We start from the raw sequence: 27,039 nt of genomic DNA, 5'->3' as shown, positions 1-27,039 counted from the left end.
GGTCCGTGTTCCCTATAGGAATTTGACGGTTGAGGGATGGCCACGTCACATATCCACAATATCCCCTTTGTTAAAAAATTGGATGTCATGGGCCATCCATTTTCAAAGCCTTCGTTAGACTTAAAAAAAATTTCTTTTTGACATTTTAAAAATGAATCTAATGTACACAATGATTCATACAAGTCTGAGGTGTTAGATTTTATTTTCAAGAAGTTAATCTCTTCAACTTAAATGTCACTAGTGCTTTAGAGGATCCGCTCCCATTGTTTTGAATTGAAAATGAATTGGATAATAAAAAGTACTATTATGTTTTAAGTTACCAAAATATAATATATTACTATAGTGTAAACTTGAATTACTCAAGTAATGCGGTTCGATGAGTTGATTATTCTGATTTAGGATTAAAATTGAATTATTGTAGATTGAGAATGAGTTGTAATATAAAAAGTATTTTTATACTTTAAGGTATCAGAGTTACTAAATTTTAAATTTAAGTTTTTATTACTTTCAGTCATTTTAAGATTTGAGGGACAAGAATGTGTCTCTAAAAAACTAGTTCAAACGATAAGATTATTAATAGCCTGTTAAGTGCATTTGGTGTATTGGTTAGGTTAGTATCACATTATGGCATGAAACCCATATTTGACATAAAAAGCCTAAAAGGCAACATTAATCAGTTCAGTTTTAATAAGTGGGAGAGATCCAATTATGTACAAAACGTTCGATTATAGAGCGAGGTGGGATTGTCACTCTCTTGCAAGTCAACATTGGGCAATGCATTGGCGTTTGAGCAAACGTATGGGATATCTTCAATGTCATCGTAGAAGATCCCGCCATACTCATCATCACTACATAATTGTGGTTGTTGTTGTCTTGAGTCATCCTTGACATTCGCATCGTCGATTGCATTAGAGTTCTTCTCAACAAGTTCTTTAAATATTGAGGATCGGAAGAGAAGACTAAGTGCGGTAGGTGAAGAGGACTTGTTGCAAGAACTAATAGGGAACTTTCTTGGGAAACTTTCTTCCTTTTGAGAACCCAAGTCGTTTGTGGTGGAAGTGTTTCTGACGAAGACCGGTGGCTTAGGTGCTTCTTGGGATTCAACATTTGGCTTTGGTTCCTCAGAAGTAAGTAATGCATTGGTGCCCGGTCTTAGCCACCTAATGTAGGTGGCCAAGTCAAAGTTGGTTACTGCGTTGATCCCTCTGTATTCAATGGCTGCAATGTCATAAGCATGGGCAGCCTCTTCTTGAGTACCTATAACAAAATATGTGAAATTAGTTAAAATTATTGTGTATAAGATGTCTTGTATTCTGTTGGCGGTACACTGCGATGCGGGGGTGCAAGGGGTTTTCTATTTTTGGGAGGCAAATTTACATATTTTAATAACTCCCAATTTTATAAATAGAGATTTTTAGGACCGTAAAACTGATGAGAAAATAGTGATTGTCCTTGTTCTGAACCATGTAAATCCTTGTGTGCAATTTTTGTCTCTTTGCTGTTTTGTATTTTTTTATTCCACAAAAACCACACCACCCTAAGTAAATAGAAGTAAGATTGACTTGAACGGGCGTTGTTCTCTCCTCATCGTTCAATATAGTTTGTTGCACTCACCGTACGTGCCAAGGTATAGGTACTTGCTTCCAAAAACCCTTCCTATCCTTGCTTCCCATCTTCCATTGTGATGGTGTCTGCATTTTATCCAGGAAACAACCTTTCTAGTTAGCCAAAATTAAGATGTTGGTACATCAAAATTAAAAATATAATTGAAAATCGAAAGAAAATTACCTTGCAACACCCCTGTACTTGGATACACCTCTTGAGAAACCACTGCTCTTCCTATGAACAAAGGGAAGCCAAGCAATGTTACTAAACTAAACCATAAATCAAGTTTTGTAATCAAACAGACACTCTTACATGCATGGGAGTGTAAAATTGAAGCCAACCAATGTACCTTCTTAAAGAGGCTAAATACTCTTCTCTGGTTAAATTCTGCATAATTTCAATCTCTTGCTTGTAGTCACACACCTGAAAAGAATTATCAACAAATTACATTTAATTACACAGAAAATATCATCAAAATAAATAAATAAAATTGTACAAAGGGATATAAGGTAACCGTACTGGAAAATTCGTGAATGTTGTTGGTCCCCAGTACTTCATTGCAGCTAAATCGTAAGCTCTCGCAGCAGATTCTTCTTCGTCATAAGCTCCTGATTAATAACCAAATCATAAATTGTTTACTTTTACATTTTTAAATTTATATACTTAATAAGAAAAAGCTAAATTGTCTACTCACCAAGATAAACTGTTCCATTCCGATTTCCGACAACCAATTAGGAAGTGCCATCCAAGTAGCAAAGATTAAAACAAAAAACAAAATGAGTATTTAGTGGAAATGAAACTAGTAAAATAAAAGTGTTGTAATCGATGTTTTGAATCTAGTTGGTGATTGATCACCAAAAAGGATGTATTACAACCAGGAAACTAATGTTAATTAAGTTATACAATAATTGGGATTACAAAGGCAATTTTGGTATTTAAGGTTACACGAGAGTGAAATCGGACACAAAAAAAAAAAAACTAGAAGCGCTTCCCACCACAAATAGCACGACATAGGTAATGTCTCTCATCTCCTATCTGGACGTACTTAGGTAGTATCAAATCACGTAAATCTTGTTGTGTTCTTTGTTATTTAAATTTATTGCCGTTGTGTTTTGATATGGAGTTTTAATTAACCTCGCAAAAAAAATATATATATATAACTATCGAGTATTTTTTTATGTGATACCTTGTTTCCCTTTCTTCTTCTGTGTCACATTCCATGACCCTTTATCCCATAAGTGCGCTTCAAATCGACCTGTCCATCTATGTCTATGCATGCACAATCAGATTCAAATTAGTTAATTTAATAAGTTATAGTTCTCATATCATGATTAATTACAATGAAAAAGACTACAAAGACAATATATAAATTTTAGAGAAACTAATTAATACTTAATTTCCTTTCATGCTCATGTTAGAAGATCAGAGTAATTCACCATATGAGCTTCCATATGATTAAATTTCTCTAATTCTATATATTGTCCCTTGTCTTTGTGGACAATTTTTAAAGTGATACATCATACATACTCTCCAAACAAGGTCATTCACATAATTTCTTATAAGAAAGTATAAAAGAAAATAAACAAAAAAAAAAAATGTAGAAAGTTTACTATTTTGGAAAAATTAGTTGGTTATGGTACATATTTTGAAAGAACAATGATTTTTTGATGCCCCCTTCTAACATACGCTCTCTGACGTGGTATGTTCTAGATCCATATATTTTTTCCTGAGGATACACGACTACACATATTTATAAGGATGTACAATTGTGTATCCGGAGCCAAAAATCTATGGTTCTAATCCATGTCATGTCAGGGAGCTTATGTCAGAGAGGGTGTCAGAAAATTACAACTCATTTTCAAAAGAAGAGTCATGATAATCTGACACTCCCACATGGCATACTCCCTCATACACTCCTAACGTGGCATGTGAAAGAATCATAGATTTCCTCAGGATACACAAATACACATCCCCATAAATATGAGAAATTGTGTATCCCGATGAAAAATCTATGACTCTAACATGTCACGTTAGGCATGTATGTGAGAGTTTGCCACATAGGGTGTCACATTATCATTACTCTTCTTTTGAAAACCCAACTGACATGGTTATGTAAAGTCGTGATAATCTGACTATCCCACGTGGCAGACTCAATCTCCTACCCTCAGGTGACAAATTTGGGAAATGTAGATCTGCACTCCTCGGATACACAGTTGCACTTCCCCATAAAAAAATATATATATATCTCAAGGGAACCATGTATCCCGAGGAGTGAAGATCTACGATTCCCAGACTTGTTATGTCAGGTAGTGGATTGAGTTTGCCACGTAGGATAGTCAGATTATCACGACTTGATTATTTATCAAGAATAATGATAACCTGACTTATAAAAAGATACTCAAATATACTCAAAGCTTTATCACAAACCTGCTAACCCCACGAAACCTCGAACTTCTCTTGACAGTAATATAAGTAGAAGACTGATCAATTTGTTGTTGATCATCACGACCGACTTCACCAGCAAAGGGTTCTCTTCGTCTTCTCGTAACACGCTTAAGTACCTGACCGTCTTCCATGCACAATTGATGCCTTCTCGGGCTTACTTCACACTTAACTGTTGCCATCTCCATCATTTGTTTCCTTCTTTACTTGGTTAATTTCTTCTCAGTTACAAACAAGTGATTTGCTTTGTTTGATTGAGTATAGAGAGACCATATGTGTTTATCTATATATAATGTGTAAAATGATCTTTTGTTTGTTTTTGGTGTTACAGCTTACAAAGTGTGTTGTTCTCACAAAGACAAAATAAAAGGCGATCATTTCAAGATCATTTGAGACAAATTTATAATGTCTTGGCTCTGTTTGCCAAAGCAACAATGTATGGGTTTTTGTATTAATTTATATTTTAGAGATGTTTATTAACACCACGTGTTTTTAAATGTTTGACACGGATATGGAAAGGTGATGAGATGTGTGTGTGGGCCAACCATTTGTTTTTAAGTGAGTCCACCTAGCCATACCAAGTTAGTAAGGATATCTTGAGCTCAACTTATGGCATAAAAAACCATGATCCGATGCTTAGGGCTGTAGAGGACAAAATTCTATGATCTTTGAACAAAAATTTCCCAAATAAGTTATTTTAAAGTTTGACTTTTAATTTTAAATTTTGGAGTTATATGAAAATTCAGTCATCGTCCATTTTCAAAATCCTGGATCAAGTCCAAAAGAATTTTTTTTTTTTTTGATTAATATGAGTTTTTCCATGAAATCTAGAGGGATGTGATGATAGATTGCCAATGTAATAATCCATTTGAGCAAAATGACAACGCTTAGTAAGACTTAAAATCTTTATAAGTCAGTAACGGAAATATTTGTTATTTTAAATAAGTTCCACCTATTTTGAGTCAAATTAAAAGTCTTAAAGTCTATGTAAAACATTGTGAGAGAGATTTTATTTCATTGAGATTATCAATAAATTGCCAAATTATTTTAAACATTATCAAGAGGATTGCTGTGTTGTGCCAATAGAATCTCTATTGATTTTTTTAGTTTAAAGTTGTTTGAAGAGGATTCTAAGAAAAACACGTTGATGTTTGGCTTTTAAGCAAAAAATAAAAACCGTATTTGTTTTGAGAGTAAGACAACAGAGAGAGTGCTCTACGACTCGCCTTGGATTCCTCGCCCAGTTCAGCTGTGAAGACAAAATGGGGTTTGTTTGGCTGATTGGATTCCAATATTCCTATTTGAGAGAATTTTTCTGTGTGAATGAGACTGGAGTTTGTTACCCCCAGGGAGCTATTTCGTAACTGTGATCGATGTATTCTATGGAATGTAGTTTGATCTCAATTCCAATTTAAATTAGTAATATAATGAGATCTGTCGTGTTGTTTATCAAATACTAGTGGATTTCACGTGATAAGCAATTCCAGGATAGCATAGAACGTGTTATTTGGTATGCAATAGAACTGGTTTTAGGGGAAGTACCAAAACGGTTATATGTGAGGCCAAAATAACTGGCACAGCCATCTTTTTAAAGTATTCATCAAAATTTGGTAAAAATAGTCATTTTTTGGGAAATAACCAGTTTATTTGTATATTAAAAAAACAAAAATGGTATGAAGTTAAATTCAGTTTAAAATTTGTAAATTAGATACCCATGTTGATAAAAATAAATAAATACCAAAATGGGTATATGATCCTTTCGATAAATATTCCCAAAATGTAGCTTGGTCGGTGGTTTCATGTGTTAAATGCATTGCAAAGAAGGAACATTATTACTAAATAATTGAAATCATGACCATTACTACCTTTTTTTTTTTTTTTCTTTATAATAATTGGGTATCCCTGACCTGGCCTGTATTTGGGCTTTGCCCAGTCCGTCGACTATGGCCTTGTCCAAGGACTAGTCCCGGGGCATGCGCAACGTCCACACAACTCACACACCAGGTAAGTGAGGGTGCACCCTCGCGGGTGTGGCCCTTGAGGAATTAATGCTCATATGAGGTATCAGACTCACGACCTACAGGTCTTAACCGCTTATCAGTCCAAAATGCCATTGAGGCAACCCCTCAGAGTTTTATCGAACTCACGTCAATTTTTTCTTCTCCCTCTCATTCTTTTAGAAACAAGAAATAAATTTCATCATTCAACATTAATTGAGAATTCGATGAAGTGTATGTTTCGGATGGATAGAATTATCCGATCAAACTTAATTTGAGCGTAGGCCTCTGTAATGGAATGTTTCAAATATAACCTTTCTTGGACAACCCATGAATGGTTCATGGTGTGTGCGTGTGTGTGTGTGTGTGTGTGAGAGAGACAGACAGAAAATACTATTAATATAACCCAAATATATGTTTTAAACAGGTTTTTTTCCCTCCTTATTTCATCCAACTCTCATACATCATTCCCTTTGTTCTTCATCTAAACCTGACTCAGTCTCACTCCCTCTCCCTTGGTCTCACTCCTCTCCTCTCCAATCCAAAAACAAACAAATACAACAAGAATTGAAAACCACCGCATTCTCATTTCACACTCCCTACCCTTCTCTTCTTTGCTCAAACAGATTAGCTAGGCTCCAATATTCATAGAGAAAAAAAATTTAACAAGCTCTGCCCACCTTGCAATTAAGGGCACCTGAGAAGCGTGTGAGCCGAGTCACAAACGTCCCAGGCTTGGCACTAATCATGTCTTTCTTCGAGTACGGCCTTCTCTTGCTTGGGTTCCCAGATTGAACGAAGAATGCACCGTTGTTCATCAAATCTCCCTCGGATCTCCATGTCCACGTCTTCCACTCACTCTCCATTGCGTAATCCCTCTTTGTCACCTACAACCACACCCCCAAACACAATTACAAGAATTAGTGAAATTTCACATATGTATGTTATATCACTCTTGAACAAGATTCAAGTTTTTTCTTACCTCCTTGGCAGCCAAATTGTGGGGAGCAATGAAGCGATTGCCCTGACTAATAATAGTAGGATGTTGGCTACCACCGATGGCGTACATGAGCCAATGAGTATAGTCATTGTTGACAACATGGAAGAACCCCCATCGGCACCTTGGCATCCTTTGTACTAATCCTCTCCCAAAGTGGTTGAATGCAACGGTTATTTGCATGATGGAATCCTCCGAGTAACTGTCACTTGCACCAAACAACATCACCTGCACTATCCATTATCGTCACAGTCACCATGTTGTTGTCATAATGAATTAGGCCTCATTTATTTCAGTTCCTGCTTCTATGAAATCAATTCTCTTTAAGAGTCCGTTTGGATACATATTAAAAGATTAACTTTTTTTACTTTTATATTTGAAAGTTAAAAAGTTCGTTTGGAATCATTTTAAAAAACTACTTCTAAAAAGTAAAAGGGAAGCATTCGAAGGCCCTAAAGAGTGCCAAACATTTTTCAAAATAGCGGTTAGAAGTTTCAGAATGAGCTGATTTTTTGTAAGGATGATCTCTATGATGAAGCGATTATCCTCACCAAAAATCAACCCATTCTGAAACTTCTAACCCTAGTTTACAAGTTAAAGAACCGTGGACTGTCCACTTTTTGTAAACCACTTTGATGGGGTTAGAAGTTTCGGAATGGGCTGATTTTTGGTGAGGATGATCTTCTCATCATAGAGATCATCCTCACAAAAAATCAGCATGTTCTGAAACTTTGAACCCATACATTGAAAAAATGTTTGGCTCTCTTTAGGGCCTCCGAACGCCGCCCAGAGTAATAATACCAAACTTTTTAAAAAGCAAAAGGAAACTACTTTTTATTTTTTTTAAGTTACTTTCCTTCTAACTACTTTCTAGCTTTCTCCAAAAAGGGTTTAAGAGTCCCTTTAGATGCACATAAGAAAGTAACCTTTTTTTTTTTACTTTTGAAGATTAAAAAAAAATTGCTTGGATTCATTTTAGAAAATTACTTTTAAAACGTAAAAATCCTAATCTTGTAAAAAACAAAAGGAAACTACTTTCTAAAAATTAGTCTCCCAAAACTACTTTCTTCCTAGCTACTTCCTACTTTCTATCCTAACGGGTTCTAAATCACATTCATAAGAATTGTGAGTGCATCATCACCCATTATTTGGTGGCGGTGTTTAGGAAATAAGCACTTGCAGAAGCTATATTTGGTGAAAAACAGCTTAAGTGAACATTTTGATCATTAACATAAATATTTTAAACAGTTTGGTCCTCCCAACAGCACTTTCTTGGAGCCAAAAAGCTAAAAATTTGCCCCCAAGAAGTTGCACTAATCAGGCAATCACACTACCTTAATGAATTCATGTGCATTAAACTAAATTACCTCATTGTGGTGGGTCATGTGGTTATTAGAGATAGTAATGGCTGTTGATCCCTGAACGACATCGACGATCCCATCCTTGCAGTTGGACATTGAGTTATGATCAATCCATATGTTTGATGCCCCAAAAATAGAGATACCATCACCATCACTAGGTGTTCTAAACCCATAGTGGGTTAGGGAGTCCCTAATCAAGCCACCGCTACCCGCACTGATGTCATGAATGTGGAGGCCATGGATGATCACATTCTTGACAAATTGGATCATTATGCCCGCACCATAAGCAATGTGGACATTAACTCCACGGCCATCGATGGTCTTGTCACCAGTCATCATGAGCTCCTCATTCAGTCTAATTACCATGTCATGCTTAAATATGATCCACAATGGCCCTGTCTGGATGACCGCGTGTCTAAGGGTCCCAGGCTTTGGGTTCACCAAGTCGTTGTCAGAGGGGTCGGTCACCACGTAGTACTTTCCGTACTTCCCACCAACTGTTTTTCGGCCAAAGCCAAGGACACAGCTTGCTAGCCTTTTGCGATTTGTGGCCCAATCTTTTCGGCACCTCCAGCATCGATCGATTGGATTTGTTGCTTTGCACGGACCTGTGTATCGACTCCGCAAGTTCCTCCTTGTGCTGTTGCTGCTCCCCTCCTGCAAAGCCCTGTACCACACAATATTTACCCACATGACTATGAATCTTAGATTGGGGTGGGGGGTGAAGATTAGCACAAGAGTATCTAAAAGAATAATGATTTTCTGACATATGTCCTCTGACATGGCATGTGCTAGAACCATAGATTTTCCTCGGGATCCACAATGGCACATATTTATGGGGATGTACATTTGTGTATCCCTAGGAAAATTCCATGCCACGTCAGGAAGCATATGTCAGAGAGGCATCAGAAAATCCCTACTCTATCTAAAATGGTGCATTTTCTAAAAACGAACCTTGCTAAAGAGACTCGAACTAACACTCAAAGTAGCAATCGAGCGTGCAAAGAGCCATCAATTGTCCTTGACTGTATAACACCCACATCTTGAGAAAAAGCATCTATGGTTTTCTACACACTCGAATGCTACTTCGAGTGTTATTTCAAATCACTTTAGCAATTTTCAAAATATAATTTATGTTCGCAATAGAGGTACAAAAGTAAATTTAAATTAACAAATTGTACATATATCCTTTGTAAATAATTTTTAATGAAAATGAATAAATTATTCATTTACATAAATATTTTCAAAAAAATATTACAATATGTAAATTCATAAAATTTTATATTCATTTTCCTAATTTTACCTTAGAAAAAAAAAAAAACAATAAGGGTAATTATCAATATAACTCAAAAAGATGATCACAATGAATCAAGATAAAGGCTTTCTTATATCTGGTGGGGTAGGATTTTACACAAGTGTAATTACAGGAAAGCTATTGGAGATTGGAACTCCAAGGTTGCTTGGATTTGCTTAAGATTTACAGGGAGAAGCTTGGTTGCTAATATCAAGAAGGCTTGTTTCAAGGCTTTCTTATATCATGTCTGGCGAGAGAGGTGCAGAAGGTTGTTTAGGAATGAAACCAAGCAGAGGCGAAGCCAGGATTTTGCCCATGTGGGGGTAACCAAGAGTAGAAAAAAATTTGTGGGGACAATTAAAAGTGAAAAAGAATAGTTGTGAGGGCAACTAAGAGTGTAAATTTTTTTGTGGGAGGCAATGGTGGCAGATTTTTTTATCCACTGCTAAAATTTGTCGCAATAGCTCACTAATCCATAGACTTTGAAAATTCTTGTGGGGGCAAGTGCCCCCACTATATATCTGCCCCTGAAACCAAGCCAATGTTAGAAATCGTTAAAGATATTGAAAAAGATATGCAAGACAGATTTTCAGCTTCTAAGAGTGCAATCGAAGATTCCCCGGGGCATAAAAGATTTCTTGAGAGTTGGGGTATTTCTCCTATCTTCAAGGAGGCCAGGCCTATCTTTTGTAGATGGCTTCACCCCTCCAACCAAGTTATTGGATGGTAAATATTGATGGCTCTTTCTGAGGAATAATGGAGGGCCAAGGAGCCATTGTTAGGGATGAAGTAGTTTCGATTCTATCAGCTTGGGTTGAATGCTCCTTTGGAAGAATGGTGTTGTGGCATGAGCTTAAAAGTATATTGGTTGGGATAAGTGTTAAATTTGGGGATCCAACTCAAAACCAATTAGCAATGAGTGGAGAGGCCCTGAAGCGTACAAGGAGAGAGACAAGGCAATTTGTGTCGGATGTGGGATTAAACTCAACAATAAGGTTGGTAGCTAGGATGAAAAGTCGGAGAATCATTGTTGCTTCTGACTCTTTAATAGCCATTAATATTCTCAATGATGAAGTGAATGTCTTCGAAGGGTGAAGCTTCTGATTAAGACACTAAGAACTTCGTGTGCTCAACTCCTTAATGTTTGTGTTTAAATTTATCTTTAGAGAGCAATAGGACTGCCAATAAGCTAGCCTCGTTGCTTCACACCCTTCACGAGGTGTCCTTGTCTGTCGATGCTCTTCCCCAAGAGATTAGTAACATCGTAAGCGAGGATGCCTCTAGATCCTTGTACTTAAGGTGTGCCTTAACCCCCCCGATTTACCTTCAAAAAAAAAAAAAAAAAAAAGATAAAGAGAGTGGACCCACAAGTGTACATGAAGGTTAAGATGATCGATGACTTCCTCGGGCTTTGGGTGATAGGCTTCCAGGGCAGCTTTCTTGGCTACCTCTTCGCGCTGCTTCCACACCTCATCGAAATCGCCAATGTGGGCCCGTAATGTTGGGATTATTAAAATAAAAGACATGAAAAAGAAGAAAAATAAACTATTAAACTTAATACCCTCCATAGCTATTTATTTTGGGTTAATTATGTGTTGGGTGATGATGGCTTGGATCTAACAACTGAGTCCAGGCCTGGCCAAATCACCAAAACCGGTCGAACCACACCAACTATTAGGCAGACATATTGGTTCGATCGGTCTGCTATGCATAGGAGTACTTAAACCTACGAGGGAGGTCTTTGTTTAAATATGAGATGTAAAAAAAAAAAAAAAAACTAAAACAAGAGAAAGAGAGAGAAATGGCGCAGAGAGGGTGGAGCCAATTGTACATAACGGTCAGCAGTTATGACTTAGGAACCTAACCCTATTTTTGTCTTATTTTGGTTGATTCGTTGAAAGTTTTAATGGGCCCACCAAAAGAGTCCAACTCTTGTTGACCCGGGTGGTCTCCATTGCATGGACCCCATGAATTATAGTCCATGTTCTAGTGTCTAAAACACACACACAAAAACTGGGTATGATTGATGATTTATAGCCGTTCGATTTGAGCGTTTTAATCATGAATTTATGGCCTATTTACATGGGTCGGTCCCAAGTTTATGATGAAAAAAATATCTGATCCTGTTTTATATTTTTTTGGACCAAGTAATCAAGGGTCTTTGGGCCTAAAAGACGGCCACATGGTGCAAAATTGGATCTGGAATTCGGTGCTCCAATGGGCTTTCTGATCATGCCCTTTGATGAATCTCATTGCCTTCTTTTTTTAATTTTGGGTTTTCTTAACTTGTGTCCTAAGGGCACACGTTTAAGTGCATTAAATACACCTTGAAATTGAATTTCCTACAAAAAAAATACCAATAAAATATATTTTTTTTATACCAGAAATACCCTCAAATGCTTTTTTCCAATTTCCAATGTGTTTTTAACAAGGCCCTTTTTTTTTTTTTTTTTGAAGGAGCTGTTTGTTGGAAAGTCTGTAAGCCCCTTTAATAATGTACATGCATGACTAGGGTTGTCAATGGATCAGGTCGGGTCAAACTGGAACCAGTCCAATAAGGATCGGATTGGATTCAGAACCAATTCCATATACGAATCCAATGAAACATGGTCAGACCTCTCAATATTAGGATCCAAATCAGATCCAATTATAATAATCGGATCCGATCAAATCCTATTTGATATATAAAATGTTGATAAAGTTCATGTATTTGAGCAAAATATACAATTTAATTTGCATACCTTGTCAAATTTTATTCTATCAAGGAATGATTGTTAAGTTATCAAATCAGAACCAAAGTTAGCGGATTGCAATGGATCAAGCTTCCGGTATACATGATTACATTTATTAAGATATATCTATTGACACACCAACTTGTACTAAGAGCACACCAATCCATATAATATTAACAAAGGAAAAGTGCACATGATGGGGAGTGCTCTTGGTAAAAGTTGGTGTGTCAATAGAATGACTTGGGGAGGTGGAAACACCTTGTTGAACCCAAATAGGCTATTAAATTAAATGGACAGAGAAAGCAAAGAATACTACCTTTCTTTGTAGGAGAGATTTAGAGATCCCCACCAACAATGGTTTGGAATAAGAATACAAGAAAAGCTATTGATCATTCATCACCTTTACAATCTTTATTTCTCATCTATATAAGTCACTCACATTACAATGTTATATTATCAACTTAAATCAAATCACTACGTGTCTCCGAGCAATTCTTATTTTCTACAACTTTTCCTTTCGAATCCCCAATTTATCGAATATTAATGGAGCAAATGAGAAGACCAAGACCACTTGGAGAGACAACCAACAGCAATCAACCCACTTACGAGGACATCCAACCATCTGCTGATTGGACCCAGGATTCCAATTGTCATGTCCTCCTCGTCGATCTTCCTGGTATTAAATTTACTTACTTTTTTTTTCTTTTTTTTCGAAAGATTTGTAGTTAAGTACCTAGCATATATTTGTGTTATGTAAAATATAAACAAGAATCATGGCTAAGTTAATGTTTCTTGGCTCTTCTCTAAGGTTTCAAGAAGGAGGAGCTGAGGGTGAAAGTTGACAACAGGAGGAAAGTGACGGTTAGCGGAGAGAGACAGGTGAATGAGAATAAATATAGCCGTTTCCAGCAGGTCTTCGATGCACCTCAAGATTCAGACATCGATAAGATTAGTGGTAGTTTCGATGGTGGACTTCTCTTTGTAATCATACCAAAGAAAGTAATTGGGAGAGTGGAAGAAGACAGAGAGAGTGAAATTGCAAACGAAATCGAGGAAGAGAAGATGGATGAAATGTCCAACAATGAAAAGAACCCGAAGAAGGATGACGAAGATAAACATAACCGTGGTCATAATCTTCACCATGAGATGAAAGAAGAAAGAGAAAGAGAAAGAGAGCAAGAGGACGAAGAGAAGAAAGAAGAGAAATGGAGGAAGGATATAAAAAAGAAAGAAGAGGAATGGAGAAAGGAAATAGAGAAGAAGAAAGAAGAATTTGAGTATTTAAGGAGAAGAGTAATGGAGAAAATCAGCAAGAATAGGGCGATTATCGTAACAGCGGTGTTAGCATTTTCAGTTGGGTTGTACTTATCTCAAAAACTTCGGTCAGGTGGAGAGTGAGGCTGCGCTTCAACCTGTTCCGTCTGTTTATATTGTTCTTGTTACCCAATAAGGCTTGTTCATCTCTATTTGCATTACATGTAACTATATAACATGGACATCAATATGATCACAGAATAATGGAAGAATTTCTAAAATTACGGGGTTGGGCACATTTGATTATTGGGTTTTTAATGAGTTAATGAAGTTCTCATTTAATGTCCTTGCTTCCTAATCAAGTTAATAAAGAGTGATCAACATATCTAAATCAATTTCTTGATCAATCTCCAACATTTAAAATAACCCTAACCAATATACTAAAAGCACATAGTTAGCAATGGTGCCTAAAGTTAGGCCCTTATCTCATCGTAACAGATCAGTCAGAGTCGTAAAGCACAAAAAAGCCATGAGTAATTACTCTAATCAAGCAACAAATACAATTTTCCCATGCCTTACCAGTTGATTTAGCTTATGAAGTTGTTGCATGAAGGACTCGTCCATATTTAAGCTTCTCAAGAAATCAATGTCCTCACAGGTATAAGACAGGAGAACTAGCACATATATATATATCCCTGAAATTGATTTATTTTTTACAATAGTAATATAGATAATCATCCTTTATTTCAATAATGGTTCTACAAATTGCACAAATGTGAACATAATGCGTGAAGCCTCTACCAGCACCACCACCTCCACTCAAAGGTCCTTAATTGGCACAATATTTTATACTTGTTCATAAAAACCATTTGCCCACCATAGTTTCTTTAGTTCCATCTCCTCTTCTCTTATTCAAATTGCTATTACCTTAATCCCTTCACTTCTATGAAAACTAAGTCCAAGTGTGGGATATTAAAGTTGATGGCCGAATTATTATTCTTGGGAAATAAACGTTTGTATGCCGTACTGGTGTAACTTTGCTCGTCATGTTGATAAATATAGTAGACCTCCTACGCAGAAGTTGAAATTGCTATACTTTTATGATGCCTCCCAAGCCTTGTAGTCTCTCCCTTCAACAGTCAAAGCCCAATTCTTGGACCCACTCGGAGGCTCATAATGTCCTGGTCCAATCTTCATCGCCACCTTGTCATCAACGATGGCAGCGTAGACATCCCTTTCAGCCTTGGTTATTTTAACCTGGATCACACATCGAATAATACAACTTTAACCAAAATAATGGCTATAAATCAAGAAGGCATGGTCTTTCCTACAGAAATCATAAGCAGATCATTGTTTCAATTTCAAAAGGAAGAGTTTCCTTCGGATGACTGTTAACAGTCTGAGTAGTATTTCCTGCACTGCGCTTCCAGTCAAAAGAGGATAATTAAGCCTGGAACGGGATATGTCACATACGTCAATGATGTAATCTCATGATTGCCAAGTTGTTATCAGCGGGTACCGTGGCACGGGTATGTTATGTTAGAGGCAGGGAGGACACTGTGTCCTGTCCCCGCATCCTGATGTGAGTATTCCTTAAAGTTTCAAAATATTTTCCAAGCCAAACAGATCCAAATATGACGAAAACAAAAAAAAATATAACAAAGACAACTGATAATTCTAAATCTTTCCTCTAGATGCATGATGATTGGGGTACCAAAATCTGTTTCAGCAGCATGCATAACCATTCAAAAGGCCGATTTCTGTTTGATCCAGAAAAGTCCACTTATCTTGGATGATTAAGGGATCTGATTGGCTGACTTTTGGGCTAGTTGATCTCCTGGGTGTGACACCCTTGCATGTGAAGGGGCCATTTGCAAGCCCACTACATGAACAACGTGCAGTGAAAAGGTATGTAACTTCATACTGACCACAGACATTAGAGTTCTATACTGTCTTATATCACATGCACGGCTTACTCATCAACCATAAATTTGAAATTTACTCACACAATGCATAAAAGTAGGTAGGGTTCACAAAAGGTTTTCACAAATGAAATTGTTCAGTTGTAGATACGTACGGTACTCCGACAATGAATCTTCATCCGATGTCTAAGTGATAAGAGTGCTGAAATTTCAGAATGGTAGTGAGAGAAGATGTGATCGTAGAATACTGCCGGGGTTCCAGGGTGCGTCAGGATGTAAGCATACCCTTGCATTTCCTTCCCACCAGGGAATCTCCAATGACCCTATAGAATAAACAGAAAGCCAAGTTAGCAGGTTTTCTAATCAACCAGTAACAATAATCTTGTAGGTGTAAACAGTCTCATCCTTGCTCTAATTTGCAGGAAACAACGTAAATTCAAGGTATCAATGACCATGATATGCTGTGTCTGCATGAAAAAACATAATTGGAAGATTAAGTCATCTGGAACATAATTGTTATAGTCAGTTATGTTTGGCAATGGGCTAGACGTTTTGCATCTGTGATGGGCAGAAAATCTTTTGTGCTTGATGTTTTACTGTGGATTGCCCATGCATCAATTCCATACTTTTTTATCAGTGGAGCACCTTTATGATGGCCCATAGGAAAAAAAAAAAAAAACAGACATGCTGGCCATCTAATCAAAGAGCAAATGCAAGGAAACAAATTTGGATGAACAAGGACAAATTGGCTTAATGCTTATAGGTTGCAAGAAAACCAATATTGAATGTCTAGGAATTCTTGGATCATCCAATTTGTATGACATCTGGACCGGCATTCATCTAAAATATGAGACAGTGATGTATCACCTGTCTAATTATCATGTTTACCAATAGCAAGGATGCAAAACTTGTGACCTTCATGGTAACACTTGCCCCTTTTGCTGAAGAAATATTTGGAACTGTGGAAACTTCTTTTTATATTTTTAGATAGATAAGCTGCACTAGAACGTACGACCTTGAAGTTGAATTGCAATATTTGAACCAACTGAGTTATGCCACCCAGCATAGTCACCAAGTCAGGGCTCGGGAAAATTCGGTAAAATCGGAAAAAATTGAGATAAGAAAAGGTCTGGAAAAATCGAACTAGAATTAGGACTATGTAATTGTCCATGCTATATGGTGGTCTAATAATATATCATTAAATTTCATATTAAACTACAATTATAAATCAACCAACCCCATATTGATATTATCCGTACATCCGTATTAAGTACGACAAGTCCTCAGGACATCCAAGGTTTATATTGGTTAAATATAAAAAGATTACAATCATGAGTCTAATTTAAGATTCATCAACCGGTCAACATCATCAAAATCAATGTCATCCTTATTAATTGATGTTTCATTGCTAAAGTGGTTACCATCGTCTTTATCAAGTTCAACTTTTCTTATTAGTGTGCATAAACGTCATTTTTCATTATTATCAATTCAAAAGTGAACTTCGTAAAAGTCGTGATGCATTAAAAAAGTCGCGATTAAATCACTAAAGGAATATGTCACGACTTTAATCACGAGTTTTTCAATAAATTGCAGAATTTGGTGACTATGCAACCAAGCCCCCATGGAGCCTTTCTTAGAAGTCCAATAAATTGCGCACACACAATACATTGAACACTCATTATTGTCTTGTCAGAACAATCACATGTCACAGATAGCCACTTGATCTGCTTAAATTTGTAACAATGTCTTCTACCACTAAGAGTAACCTAACATTACAAACTGAAGGTATGTATGTTAGAAATTCTTACAGAGACCTAGAGAAGGATAAATGCATGGCCATGCTATTTCAGAAGAATGGTACCACCTAAAACTTTGGAAACACCCCTAAGTATCTTAGACAATGAATAAGACTTTCTCAGTTTGTCCTGGTCATTTCCTTGGCAGTTTGATAGGGGATGCAATCAAGTTTTGACTAGAAAAATAATTCTAATTATTCAAACATGTCGAAAGACAAGATGAAGTATTAACTTTAGGGAATAAAGTGAAATTAGTTCAAACCTGGGTGGAACCTGTATCATGATTCTCTATGAAAGTAACAGCACGTGACGGCCACCAGCCAACCACCCCAGGTGGTTTTCCCTTTTGATCTGATAAACGCCAATATTCGCATCTGTCCAGAGCCTACTTAAAAGAACATACATGAGCTGCAAGCATATCTTTGATACTTGTTTGCATTATATATGGTATGAAAATGTTGATTAACATCACGCAAGTCTGTTGAACGAACATAAGATCAACCATCATTCCTAAATGGGTAGATGTAGATGTTATCCTGATAAGAACACTGTCCAAGCTAAATATCTGGAGTTAACAAATTTTCTTGTGTCTGGAGAAAGGGGGGGTCAGAATGTTTTGACACACTTATGACGCCCACATGGAGATGAGTCAAGGGCCAATGTTGTTGCGAGGACGATCTCCTTACCATGGATATCATTCTCACAGAAAAAACAAAACAAATCAGATGTTTCCAGTATTTTCTAGCCTTGTCAAAAGAGGGTTGCAAAATGAAAAAATTATGGACCATCCATTTTATTGCTAGCTTGAATTCCACATTTGATGCGGTTAGATATTTCAAAAAAGAGCTGATTTTTGTGAAGATGAACTCCATCACCAGAAGTGGGCCCCCAAGTCATCTCCATGTGGGTCATATGAAAAGTGTTTTCAATGTGTCCATATCTCATCCTCCTCTTTATTAATGAAAACTGATTCTTATAAATAAAGAAAAAAGTGTTCATATCTCAAAAAAGCAGTGACCAGGATCAGTGCCACAAAAATGAACAATCTCTGCCACCACATTGGCACTTATGCTGATTCCTGAGTCTTGACAATTGCTTTTTGAAGATGTGCAGTCATGTATATATGATGTGGACAAGAAAGATCACAGGAAAGGGTAACAAAAGAGAAATTGGAGGGAAAAAAAATAAGAAAAAGAAATTCAATAGAATAGTCTAACTTGCTTGTTCCAGACAGGGGTCCTGCGGGGACTACCTGCTCAGAAATTTTAAATAATAATAATAATAATGAATAATCTAACTTAATCTTACAGCATGAAGGATCCCTTTTGTAGTGACATCAAATGCCCCAGCCGTTCCATTAGTAGCATTTATCCAGTCAACAATTCTCTGTCTATGTGCATCTTGATTGCCATCCATTTCACCATATGTGTAACTTAGGGAGTCCCAATACTCGCCTACAGCAAAGTAAGGTTCAGTTGCATCCAAGTAGTCCTTAACATAACCACCCCAGAATCCCCGAACGAAATCAAGTCTCCATCCATCATACCCAATTTCATTTCTGCACATGACATTGCAACAATTATGTGACTACAAAACTCCACCAACCCCACCTACCCCCCTCCCCAAAAAATAAAAATAAATAAATCACTCTGTAGAACAAAAAGGAATCATGGATCACAAACTAAAAGCATGTAGATGCAATCAGGATTCAGTCAAAGCATGCAGATGAAATGAGGATCAGTTCTTTGACTGAATCACAGAATTCTTAATGCAACCTTTTATCAGAACAAAAACTCTTGTAAGCCAAAATGTATAATCAATACAATATAAAACCTTCCTCTCAAAAATAATTGTGGTATATTTGAGACCATCCTCTTCTCGTTCAAACAATTGGATGTTTATAAGCATTCATGCCAATAAAACTATTAAGTGTAATGATTTTCTAATGCCACCCTCTGATACACCCCCCCATCACCAAACCGTAGATCATTTGCCTCGGGAAATGCATATCATAAATCTTTTTCTTGTGTATCCTGAGGCAAATGATCTACGGTTCTGTGATGGGGGCGTGTGTCAGAGGGGCATCATATTATCATGACTCAACTATTAAAGTACCTTAATGAATATTTTATAGAATGGTTTAAAATAACAATGGAACAGAGATAAAGGCCATTTTAAAACCTTTGACCCAGCTAGCGTCTCAGAGGTAATGGAAAACTGTTGGTGTATCTGGTCAAACTCATGGAATGGTCTAGTTTGTACATTTAAAAAATTCATAAATCAAAAGTAGTGTTACCTAGACAGATACAGGCAATGGCACATGACCTACTCAAGATTCAGACACTGCATTGTTTACTAAACATTCACTTTTTTAATATGCTAAGAATTTCAGTCAGTGCTACAACTAATTTAGAGACATTTGTGAACGTTAGAGACACATTGGGGACATGAAAAAACAGAAGATTGGAAAAAAAAACCAGTGGCTCATAATTCTTGTTTTCATGCTGATTTAATTTCACATTCAAAAACCTTTCCTTTCTTTCTTTCTTTCAAAATAACTTTCTTTTTCATCTGTTGTGATACTCATATGGACTATAGAACCTAGAGTTGCGCTAACATGTTATCTACACTGGTAAGACTTAACAACCCCGTCATCCTCCAGCCTCACAAAATAAAAAATAAGTGAAGGAATATAAACAACCATCATATCATCTTTCCAAACCCTCCCACAGAATCTACGCTATAAGATGTTACAATTGCAAAACTCACTTATATGTCTGTTATTTGTAAGGATTAGCACATCATCACCAAACATCATTGTCCTCATCACAAATTTCATTATTGGGGTCTTCCTTCCTGTTGCAATTTCTCCCAATATTCCCCTAAGCTTTCCCATCAAATTAATGGCTAGATATGTTAGACTTTTAATACTCTGATTTTTTGTTATTCATCTTTTGCAACAATTTTTACTAAATACCAAAATGAGTCTTGCCCTGCCCAGGAATCAATAATTTAGAATGCCATTTCAATGCATGCTAAAAGAAGTGAAAATGAAAAAGCAGATCCATTGGGCTTGTAGGCAAGTCTTGTAGACAAGGATTATTTTCCCTAGCTCTCTCTCCTCTCTTTTTTCCTTAGGAATCGTTTCCTAGTTCTCTTTACTTCGTCGAATAAATTTCTTCTTGTGCAGATCAAAAAAGAAGAAAGGTGAATAGACTTAAATCCAGTATCAATGCAATTTCCAGAGAAAATGAAAATAGACTTCATCGAACCTCAGCCAGCGCATCCATTCTTTCAGATCTTTCCTAACAAAATCTTGTGAATGGTCAATGTTTGGAGCAGCATGAAAATTATCTCCACTACTTTTGTTGCCTCTACCCTGTAGGACAAGAAGACGGAATTTTACATGTCACAGAATATACATACAACTTACTGTGTATTGAAAAATGGAGTGCAAGCATTTATGAAATTCCAAAGTTTAGACTCTAAAAAAAAATCAAATAGTTATTCATGATAGTTGCAAAGTTGGATAACAATTGGAATGTGTTGGAGTTATTTGGTGGAATGGTCTTTTATGAAATTTGAGGAGTTATAAGGGTGTGGTTGTTATTTTTAAAGTATATAAGTGAGGAGAATCCGATCAGAATACTCTGATTCTTTCTCTCCTCTAGTTTTCTCCTCTATCTCTTTTCCTCGCGTATTCCTTCTAGGGTTTTATTCAAGTTGGTATCAGGTCTAAAAAAGAATCGTCCATAAGAGGTTTTGATAAAAAAAGTATTGGGAAAAAAAAAAAAGCAACTTCAAGCTTTATTGAAGAAGCCTGCAGGGCAGAAGCACAAAATATTTTTGAAATGGATGAACGTCAAAACAAATTACAGCTTTCATTAATGGAGCTTTCTTAAAAAAAGTTTCATTTAATCTCCCTACTTGAACTGCTGAACTTCACCGGCTAACATCTAAACTTCTTTTTCATAGAAGAGCAGCTATATATCACAGATAAAGACATCATACCTGGAAATGAGGATCATCTGCGACAACTGCTCGGTCATCCCAATTCAGCCGACCTCCAAAAATATTCCAAACACCATTTTGATTCTGAAAGTGTGCACAACGATGGTTTAAGACAACGTCACCGAGCACTTTAACACCAACTTTGTGGAATTTCTTCACAAGAATCTTTAGGTCCTCCATATTTCCATATCTGATAAATATATAACATAATAAGAAGTCAACATCCGCAACCCCAGATTTTTGGCATAAGGCCTTGATGAGTTGAGATTAAAACGAAGCCAATGTGAAAGATACCGACTTTACATAGAAATGAAATTCACATCTTAAAACAGCATTAGCTATTTTCAGTTTCATACAGACAGCTATTACAACAAAATAAGAAGTCAACATCCGCAACCCCAGATTTTTGGGATAAGGCCTTGATGAGTTGAGATTAAAACGAAGCCAATGTGAAAGATACCGACTTTACATAGAAATGAAATTCACATCTTAAAACAGCATTACCTATTTTCAGTTTCATACAGATAGCTATTACAACAAAATTTCTGAACTAACAGCTTTCTGATCTTCTTAAAACACTACATAGTTAAATAAACAGCAATATATACAAAGTCCTGATATATTTCCCATAAAAGGGGTATCGATATTTAGTGCCTTGGCAGTTCAGAGCTTAGAGATTAGTGCAGATTGTATATGGGTTTCTACATGGACATATATGTTCCTAAATAAGCCAGTAAACTATTGGTAGTTGACTTCTGCCACCAAAATATAATACACCAACACAGCATGCAGGTAGGGCTGCTATACTGGCATTGAGATTCAAAGGGAAATATTGCAAGTCTAACGTAGATAAATTCAGAAGATTTCATAAATAAAAGATAAAAATAAAAAATGTATGACCCAAGAATATTTGCAGGAATCATCATATCCAGAAACTAGCTCGAGTACCTGGAATTCAAGTTATACAAATCCTTTGGCATATAACCTTCAGGTGATACTGATTCTGTAGGTGGTGGCAACCATATTATAGTAAAACCAAGTGAGGATAATTCTTTCGCCTTTTCATTGAGCTCAAGGTACCATCTTCCAGATTTATGAGATTCCCAGTTAAATCCCTGGCATAGTATTTCATATCCAGAACCTGTCCCTGTGATTAGCTTTACAGGGGGCTTCAATATCTCGGCCTCTAAAACATCCTCCTCTAAAAATGATGGACTAGAGCTTCTGAAGACACTATAGGCTTCTGCAGCCAACTTCTCAATTTCTTGAAGGATGTTTTCATGTGCTTCTTTTGACTTTGTCTTCAGATTTTTTTCAGAGGAAATGCCACTTACCAAATTCCTTATCTCTTTGATGATTCCATCAGTATATGCAACAACCTCATTTGCATCCTCAATCTTTTCAGATGTGTCAGCCAAATTTGATTCAGATCCTTCAACATTGGAGGAACTAGAGACATACTGCTTCGACTGACCTTCAGTTTGACCCCGACTAGTTTGATTAGCCAAGCTACTCTCACTTGAAAGTGGGATGTAGAAGTCACTACCCATAGAGTTAAGCCACGTATTATCACTTAGCTTGAGCACGAAAAGAAATGCCATAAGTTCCTTATCTAAAGAAAATAATCCCCAATTTCCAGGTCCATCCTCTTTTGCCTGCAAAAGAGAATGTCTCAGTGAACTGGAATATTGAAATAAGCAGAACAATGAATCATTTGTTAAATATATGTAACTATATACATAACAGGAATCTGATCAAACAGGTAAAACAAGGTAAACAGGTGACATCCAAGCCAAAGTTGTAAAAGAAGTAAAGAAATAATAACAGCGTGAATGTCAGTTGCAAATCCAAAAGGTAGCCTAGAGAAATCTCCACTTATATGTAAGGGTGTGATTGTGTATGAATTTATACATTTAACATGTAGCAAACGCATTTTTTCTTATGTAGTTGATACAAATTGTTCAAGAAAATTTCTAATGTATACATTTAACATGTAGCAAACGCATTTTTTCTTATGTAGTTGATACAATTTTTACAGCTGTCGTGCACACAAAAATCACAAAAATAGGCCGATAAACAGCTAAAGAAGCATAGCAATCACACCAGTTTCAACTGCCTTTAGAGTCACAAGATTTTGGTTTGTTAGAACTCATACATGTGTAAACATACATATATTGTAATAGCATCCATAGTATCACAAGGGATCCGATGATAATCTATACCTGTAACAAAGTCCGCAAGGCCTTATTCTTAAAGATTTCGGTTTTTGGAGGATGTGGGGAAGCTGGAATCTCCCACCTTCTATCATTATCTCTGCAGATTCCCCAGTGAACAATAACATCTCCGGGTAGATCGGTTTCCAAATGCACAAAATTCTTATTCTTGTCAGGGCATTTTCTAACTGAAACAGTCAGAACATTCTGCATTGGAACTTCTTTTATGATGGAGTATTCCTCGTAGAACCCTTCCAAAAGTCTATTACGCTTCTTAAGGTCTTTGGATTCACCACTGTTATCTTTGCTTTTTGGTTGAGATCCTTCTGCTTTGGGAAGCATTGTGGATAAACCAAAAGCTCCTGAGATTCAAGAGGAACTTGTAGATATTAGTGACATTTAACTCATTTTAGAAATTTAAAACATAGATCACCATAGGAAAGATGCAAGCCACATGAAGAAAAGATTTTATTTGGTCGCCTTTAGATGAAATGGAATATATACATATATATATATATGGAATGAAAACGAGGGGAAAGTCTAATGCATATGGACCTGGATGGATTGAACGGAATAACGGGATTCAAGTAGCTGACCCCAAATGGCAAGGACAAGGCTCAGATGTTGATAAAATATTTTGTTCACAAAAAATTAAAATTTTCTGACCGTCCCCAATCCCACCCAGGGCTTAACGATTATCAACTCAGAAGGTTCAAGCCACCCCGAGATAGTCTAGAACTTGAAAGTCATAGGGTTTGACAACGCCATATAAACCTAAAGGCCAATGAACAGACCCTTTTTTTTTCAACCATCAATTATAAGTTATGAGCATTGTACAGAAAGGTGTACATGTTAAACACTTGAAATTTTGGAATCCATCATGACCATAAATTCTACCTCAAAAATAGCTGAAGGTAAATTGTGTGCCTAAAAAAATTTAAGTTTCTTTTTTTTTAATTTTATTTCAGCAGATGGATCTAAATGAGGAATGGAGATCTCTCTTAATTCAACTGTGATGGTCAAATTGAAATAATGGACTCAAGTGGGTTAAAATACTGGATTAAAAAGGTCTTACATGTAATATCAAAACAACGAAAAAAAAAAAAAAAAACTTATGTAGTAATACAATTACGAATCAGACAAAGATTCTAACTAGGGAATGGACCCTGCAATAACAAATATGGATGTAATTATGGAAAACTAGATTTTAAATGTATCGTCATAAATAATGATCCTTACGACCTGGCCATATACTGAAGCCTTTTTTCGCACCTACAATATCAGCATCTTCGTGAACATAGTCGATAAGAGGAATTTTGAAGTCTCTCCCTCTATGCTGACACCAAGATCCAGTTTCCACGTCCTACACCACGTCAAATCCCCAAAACAAGAAATAAGAAAAGTAAAAGCACAATAATAAAAAACTACCCATTATCCCCAATAAGATTTTAAACTGCCAGGTATGGAAATCAAAACCTTTAAAACAAAATGTATAGCTGCAATTGAACTGTTACGGTTTAAATCAATCTTCACTTCATATAATGTCTGCCCTTCAATGGCAGACGATGATCTCTTCAAGGGTGTCTCTATAGCATAGTCCTGAAGACAACAAAGCATAAATTTACAAAGGCCAATGTTGGAAACCCAAACTTCTAATATCTCAATTAAGAGATACATATATACCTTAATGGCGATGGAATCTGGAGGTCGCATTTCAGGAGGAGGTTGATCCCACTCACTGAATTTAACAACAAAAATAATCAAAAAATTCAAAATCATTAAAGACCCAACTTTCAAGTCCTCTATGTTCAACCGAATTGATATTTTTTCTATGACCTCAGAACAAGAAATAGAAACTTAGAATCAAACCTGCCGACATCATTAACGTAAGTTACACCCCAGTGCAAAATCCAGTTCCCAGGAAGATTACATCCCAAGGTGAGCTGACAAGTTTCATCATCCTTCCCACGATCCAACCTTGCTGAAATCTTACCCTCCACCTACAATTTCAAATCAATCGAATACAAAATTCAACTCTAAAAGAGGAATTTTTATGGGAGAAATCATGTCGATTACAGAATATATATACCCTTTGAATTCTCTTCAACGGAAATGTCTCCTTAAACGAGACCTCCTCTGAAGCTTCAGAAACATCCATGAGAGCTGTATCAGTAGAACTAGCTCTAACAGTATGAACCTTAGGAGGTTTGAACTTGCAGAAACCCCCTCCATTAAAGAGAAGCTTGGAAGAGTAATTTAATCGAACTGTGTTAATTTTCTTCGATTGAGCTTGAAATCTAGGGTTTTCTCTTCGACACTGATGGAAGAGAGATTCCAGTCTAACAGTCGTCATTTTCGACCAAACCTGAGCAGAGAGAGAGAGAGAGAGAGGAGATCGCGTTATTTATTTTGCAGAAGACTCAGGATCCAATACGGTGTCCCGTTCCTAGAAAATACATAAGGTATCTACGTGGTACACTTTAATTGGTGTTTAAAACACCTTGGGCTCCTAATCAAGACTTTCACGCAGCCCAACGTGTTTATTTCATAATCAAGCTGTGCCACGTAGTACCAATTGTACCTATAGAAATGGGACAGATGTCGACTCGAGAAGAAAAGAGAAGATATTTATTTTTTCTCTACTGTGGAACTATTATTGTACGAAGATACTAGAGATGGGAAAGAGTGTCAGTTTTTTTTATCGTTTTTTTTCGATATTTTGAACATTTGCGTGGCGGATATTCAACTTAGGCAACCCTTTCGCCTTTACTTGGATTCAAAGCGTCGGCTGTAATAAAGTTTTCTATTTTATCGGACAGATTATAGTATGCGCCCATGGTAAGTAGTACCGTCATCCCATGCTTTTCAACAAATGGTTGACGTTTGACTTGACTTTCATCAACTTTCAACTGAGTTTCTTCCTATAGTAACTTTTTTACTTTTTAGATGTCCACTTGACGTGTGCGATTGTACACTAATATCCAATGAGAAACCCTTTCCTTACTACGATAGTATTGAAAAAAAGCTTACTAAGCCTCATCCACCAATAAAAATACTTTGAGATGTGTAAAATAAGATCTAAATATTTATTATGAATCTCAAGTACTTATTTTATGAATTGTCGAGGTTGTTTTCAGGAGTGGATTTACAATGGGGGCACTTTCCCCCATAAGAATTTTCAAATTATATCAATTAGTAAAATATTGCAACAGGTTTTATTGGCGGATAAAAAAAATCTGTCACTATTGCCCCTACAAATATTTTTTTTCCACTCTTAATTATCCCTCACAAATTTTTTTTTACTCTTGATTGTCCCCATATGAGCAAAATCCTAGTTCCATCCTTGATCATTTTTACGATGAATGAGGCTTAGTAAAGTCTTTCTTCCTAACTATTTTAGTAAGGCTAGCTGGCT

The 27,039-nt window shown here is 36.5% G+C and overlaps 4 protein-coding genes across 5 annotated transcripts; 1 reads left to right on the top strand and 3 right to left on the bottom strand.

The window, feature by feature from the left end:
- Positions 1-706: 706 nt before the first annotated feature.
- LOC147399011 (AP2-like ethylene-responsive transcription factor At1g16060) lies at positions 707-4,235 on the bottom strand. The gene is made up of 7 exons (XM_086446783.1): positions 4,033-4,235; positions 2,792-2,874; positions 2,125-2,213; positions 1,955-2,028; positions 1,789-1,839; positions 1,615-1,691; positions 707-1,257 (listed from the first exon to the last, which is right to left on the bottom strand). The coding sequence occupies exons 1-7, from the start codon at positions 4,233-4,235 to the stop codon at positions 707-709; spliced, it is 1,128 nt and encodes a 375-aa protein (XP_086302909.1).
- A 2,191-nt stretch (positions 4,236-6,426) lies between these two features.
- LOC147399010 (pectate lyase-like) lies at positions 6,427-11,425 on the bottom strand. Of its 2 annotated transcripts, none has more exons than XM_086448388.1 (4): positions 11,065-11,425; positions 8,409-9,069; positions 7,027-7,269; positions 6,427-6,931 (listed from the first exon to the last, which is right to left on the bottom strand). In XM_086448388.1, the coding sequence occupies exons 1-4, from the start codon at positions 11,262-11,264 to the stop codon at positions 6,707-6,709; spliced, it is 1,329 nt and encodes a 442-aa protein (XP_086304514.1). In that variant the 5' UTR covers positions 11,265-11,425; the 3' UTR covers positions 6,427-6,706. The 2 variants fall into 2 exon arrangements, with proteins under 2 accessions (XP_086304514.1, XP_086304516.1); XM_086448390.1 differs by having other exon boundaries at positions 11,073-11,211.
- Positions 11,426-12,762: 1,337 nt separating this feature from the next.
- LOC147399009 (uncharacterized) lies at positions 12,763-13,972 on the top strand. The gene is made up of 2 exons (XM_086448391.1): positions 12,763-13,104; positions 13,237-13,972. The coding sequence occupies exons 1-2, from the start codon at positions 12,972-12,974 to the stop codon at positions 13,824-13,826; spliced, it is 723 nt and encodes a 240-aa protein (XP_086304517.1). The 5' UTR covers positions 12,763-12,971; the 3' UTR covers positions 13,827-13,972.
- A 371-nt stretch (positions 13,973-14,343) lies between these two features.
- On the bottom strand, positions 14,344-26,014 carry AMY3 (alpha-amylase-like 3). The gene is made up of 13 exons (XM_086448387.1): positions 25,714-26,014; positions 25,494-25,624; positions 25,308-25,362; positions 25,101-25,223; positions 24,867-24,987; positions 23,634-23,986; positions 22,360-23,066; positions 21,412-21,601; positions 20,673-20,779; positions 18,709-18,958; positions 17,663-17,785; positions 15,760-15,927; positions 14,344-14,939 (listed from the first exon to the last, which is right to left on the bottom strand). Exons 1-13 carry the CDS (start codon positions 25,975-25,977, stop codon positions 14,781-14,783), a joined length of 2,751 nt encoding a protein of 916 aa, XP_086304513.1. The 5' UTR covers positions 25,978-26,014; the 3' UTR covers positions 14,344-14,780.
- Positions 26,015-27,039: the final 1,025 nt, after the last annotated feature.

Source organism: Akebia trifoliata, chromosome 7 (assembly GCF_017979445.1).
Source record: "Akebia trifoliata isolate Shusen 1 chromosome 7, ASM1797944v1, whole genome shotgun sequence".
Taxonomy (NCBI): Eukaryota; Viridiplantae; Streptophyta; class Magnoliopsida; order Ranunculales; family Lardizabalaceae; genus Akebia; species Akebia trifoliata.
This window is presented reverse-complemented; position numbering and strand designations above follow the sequence as displayed.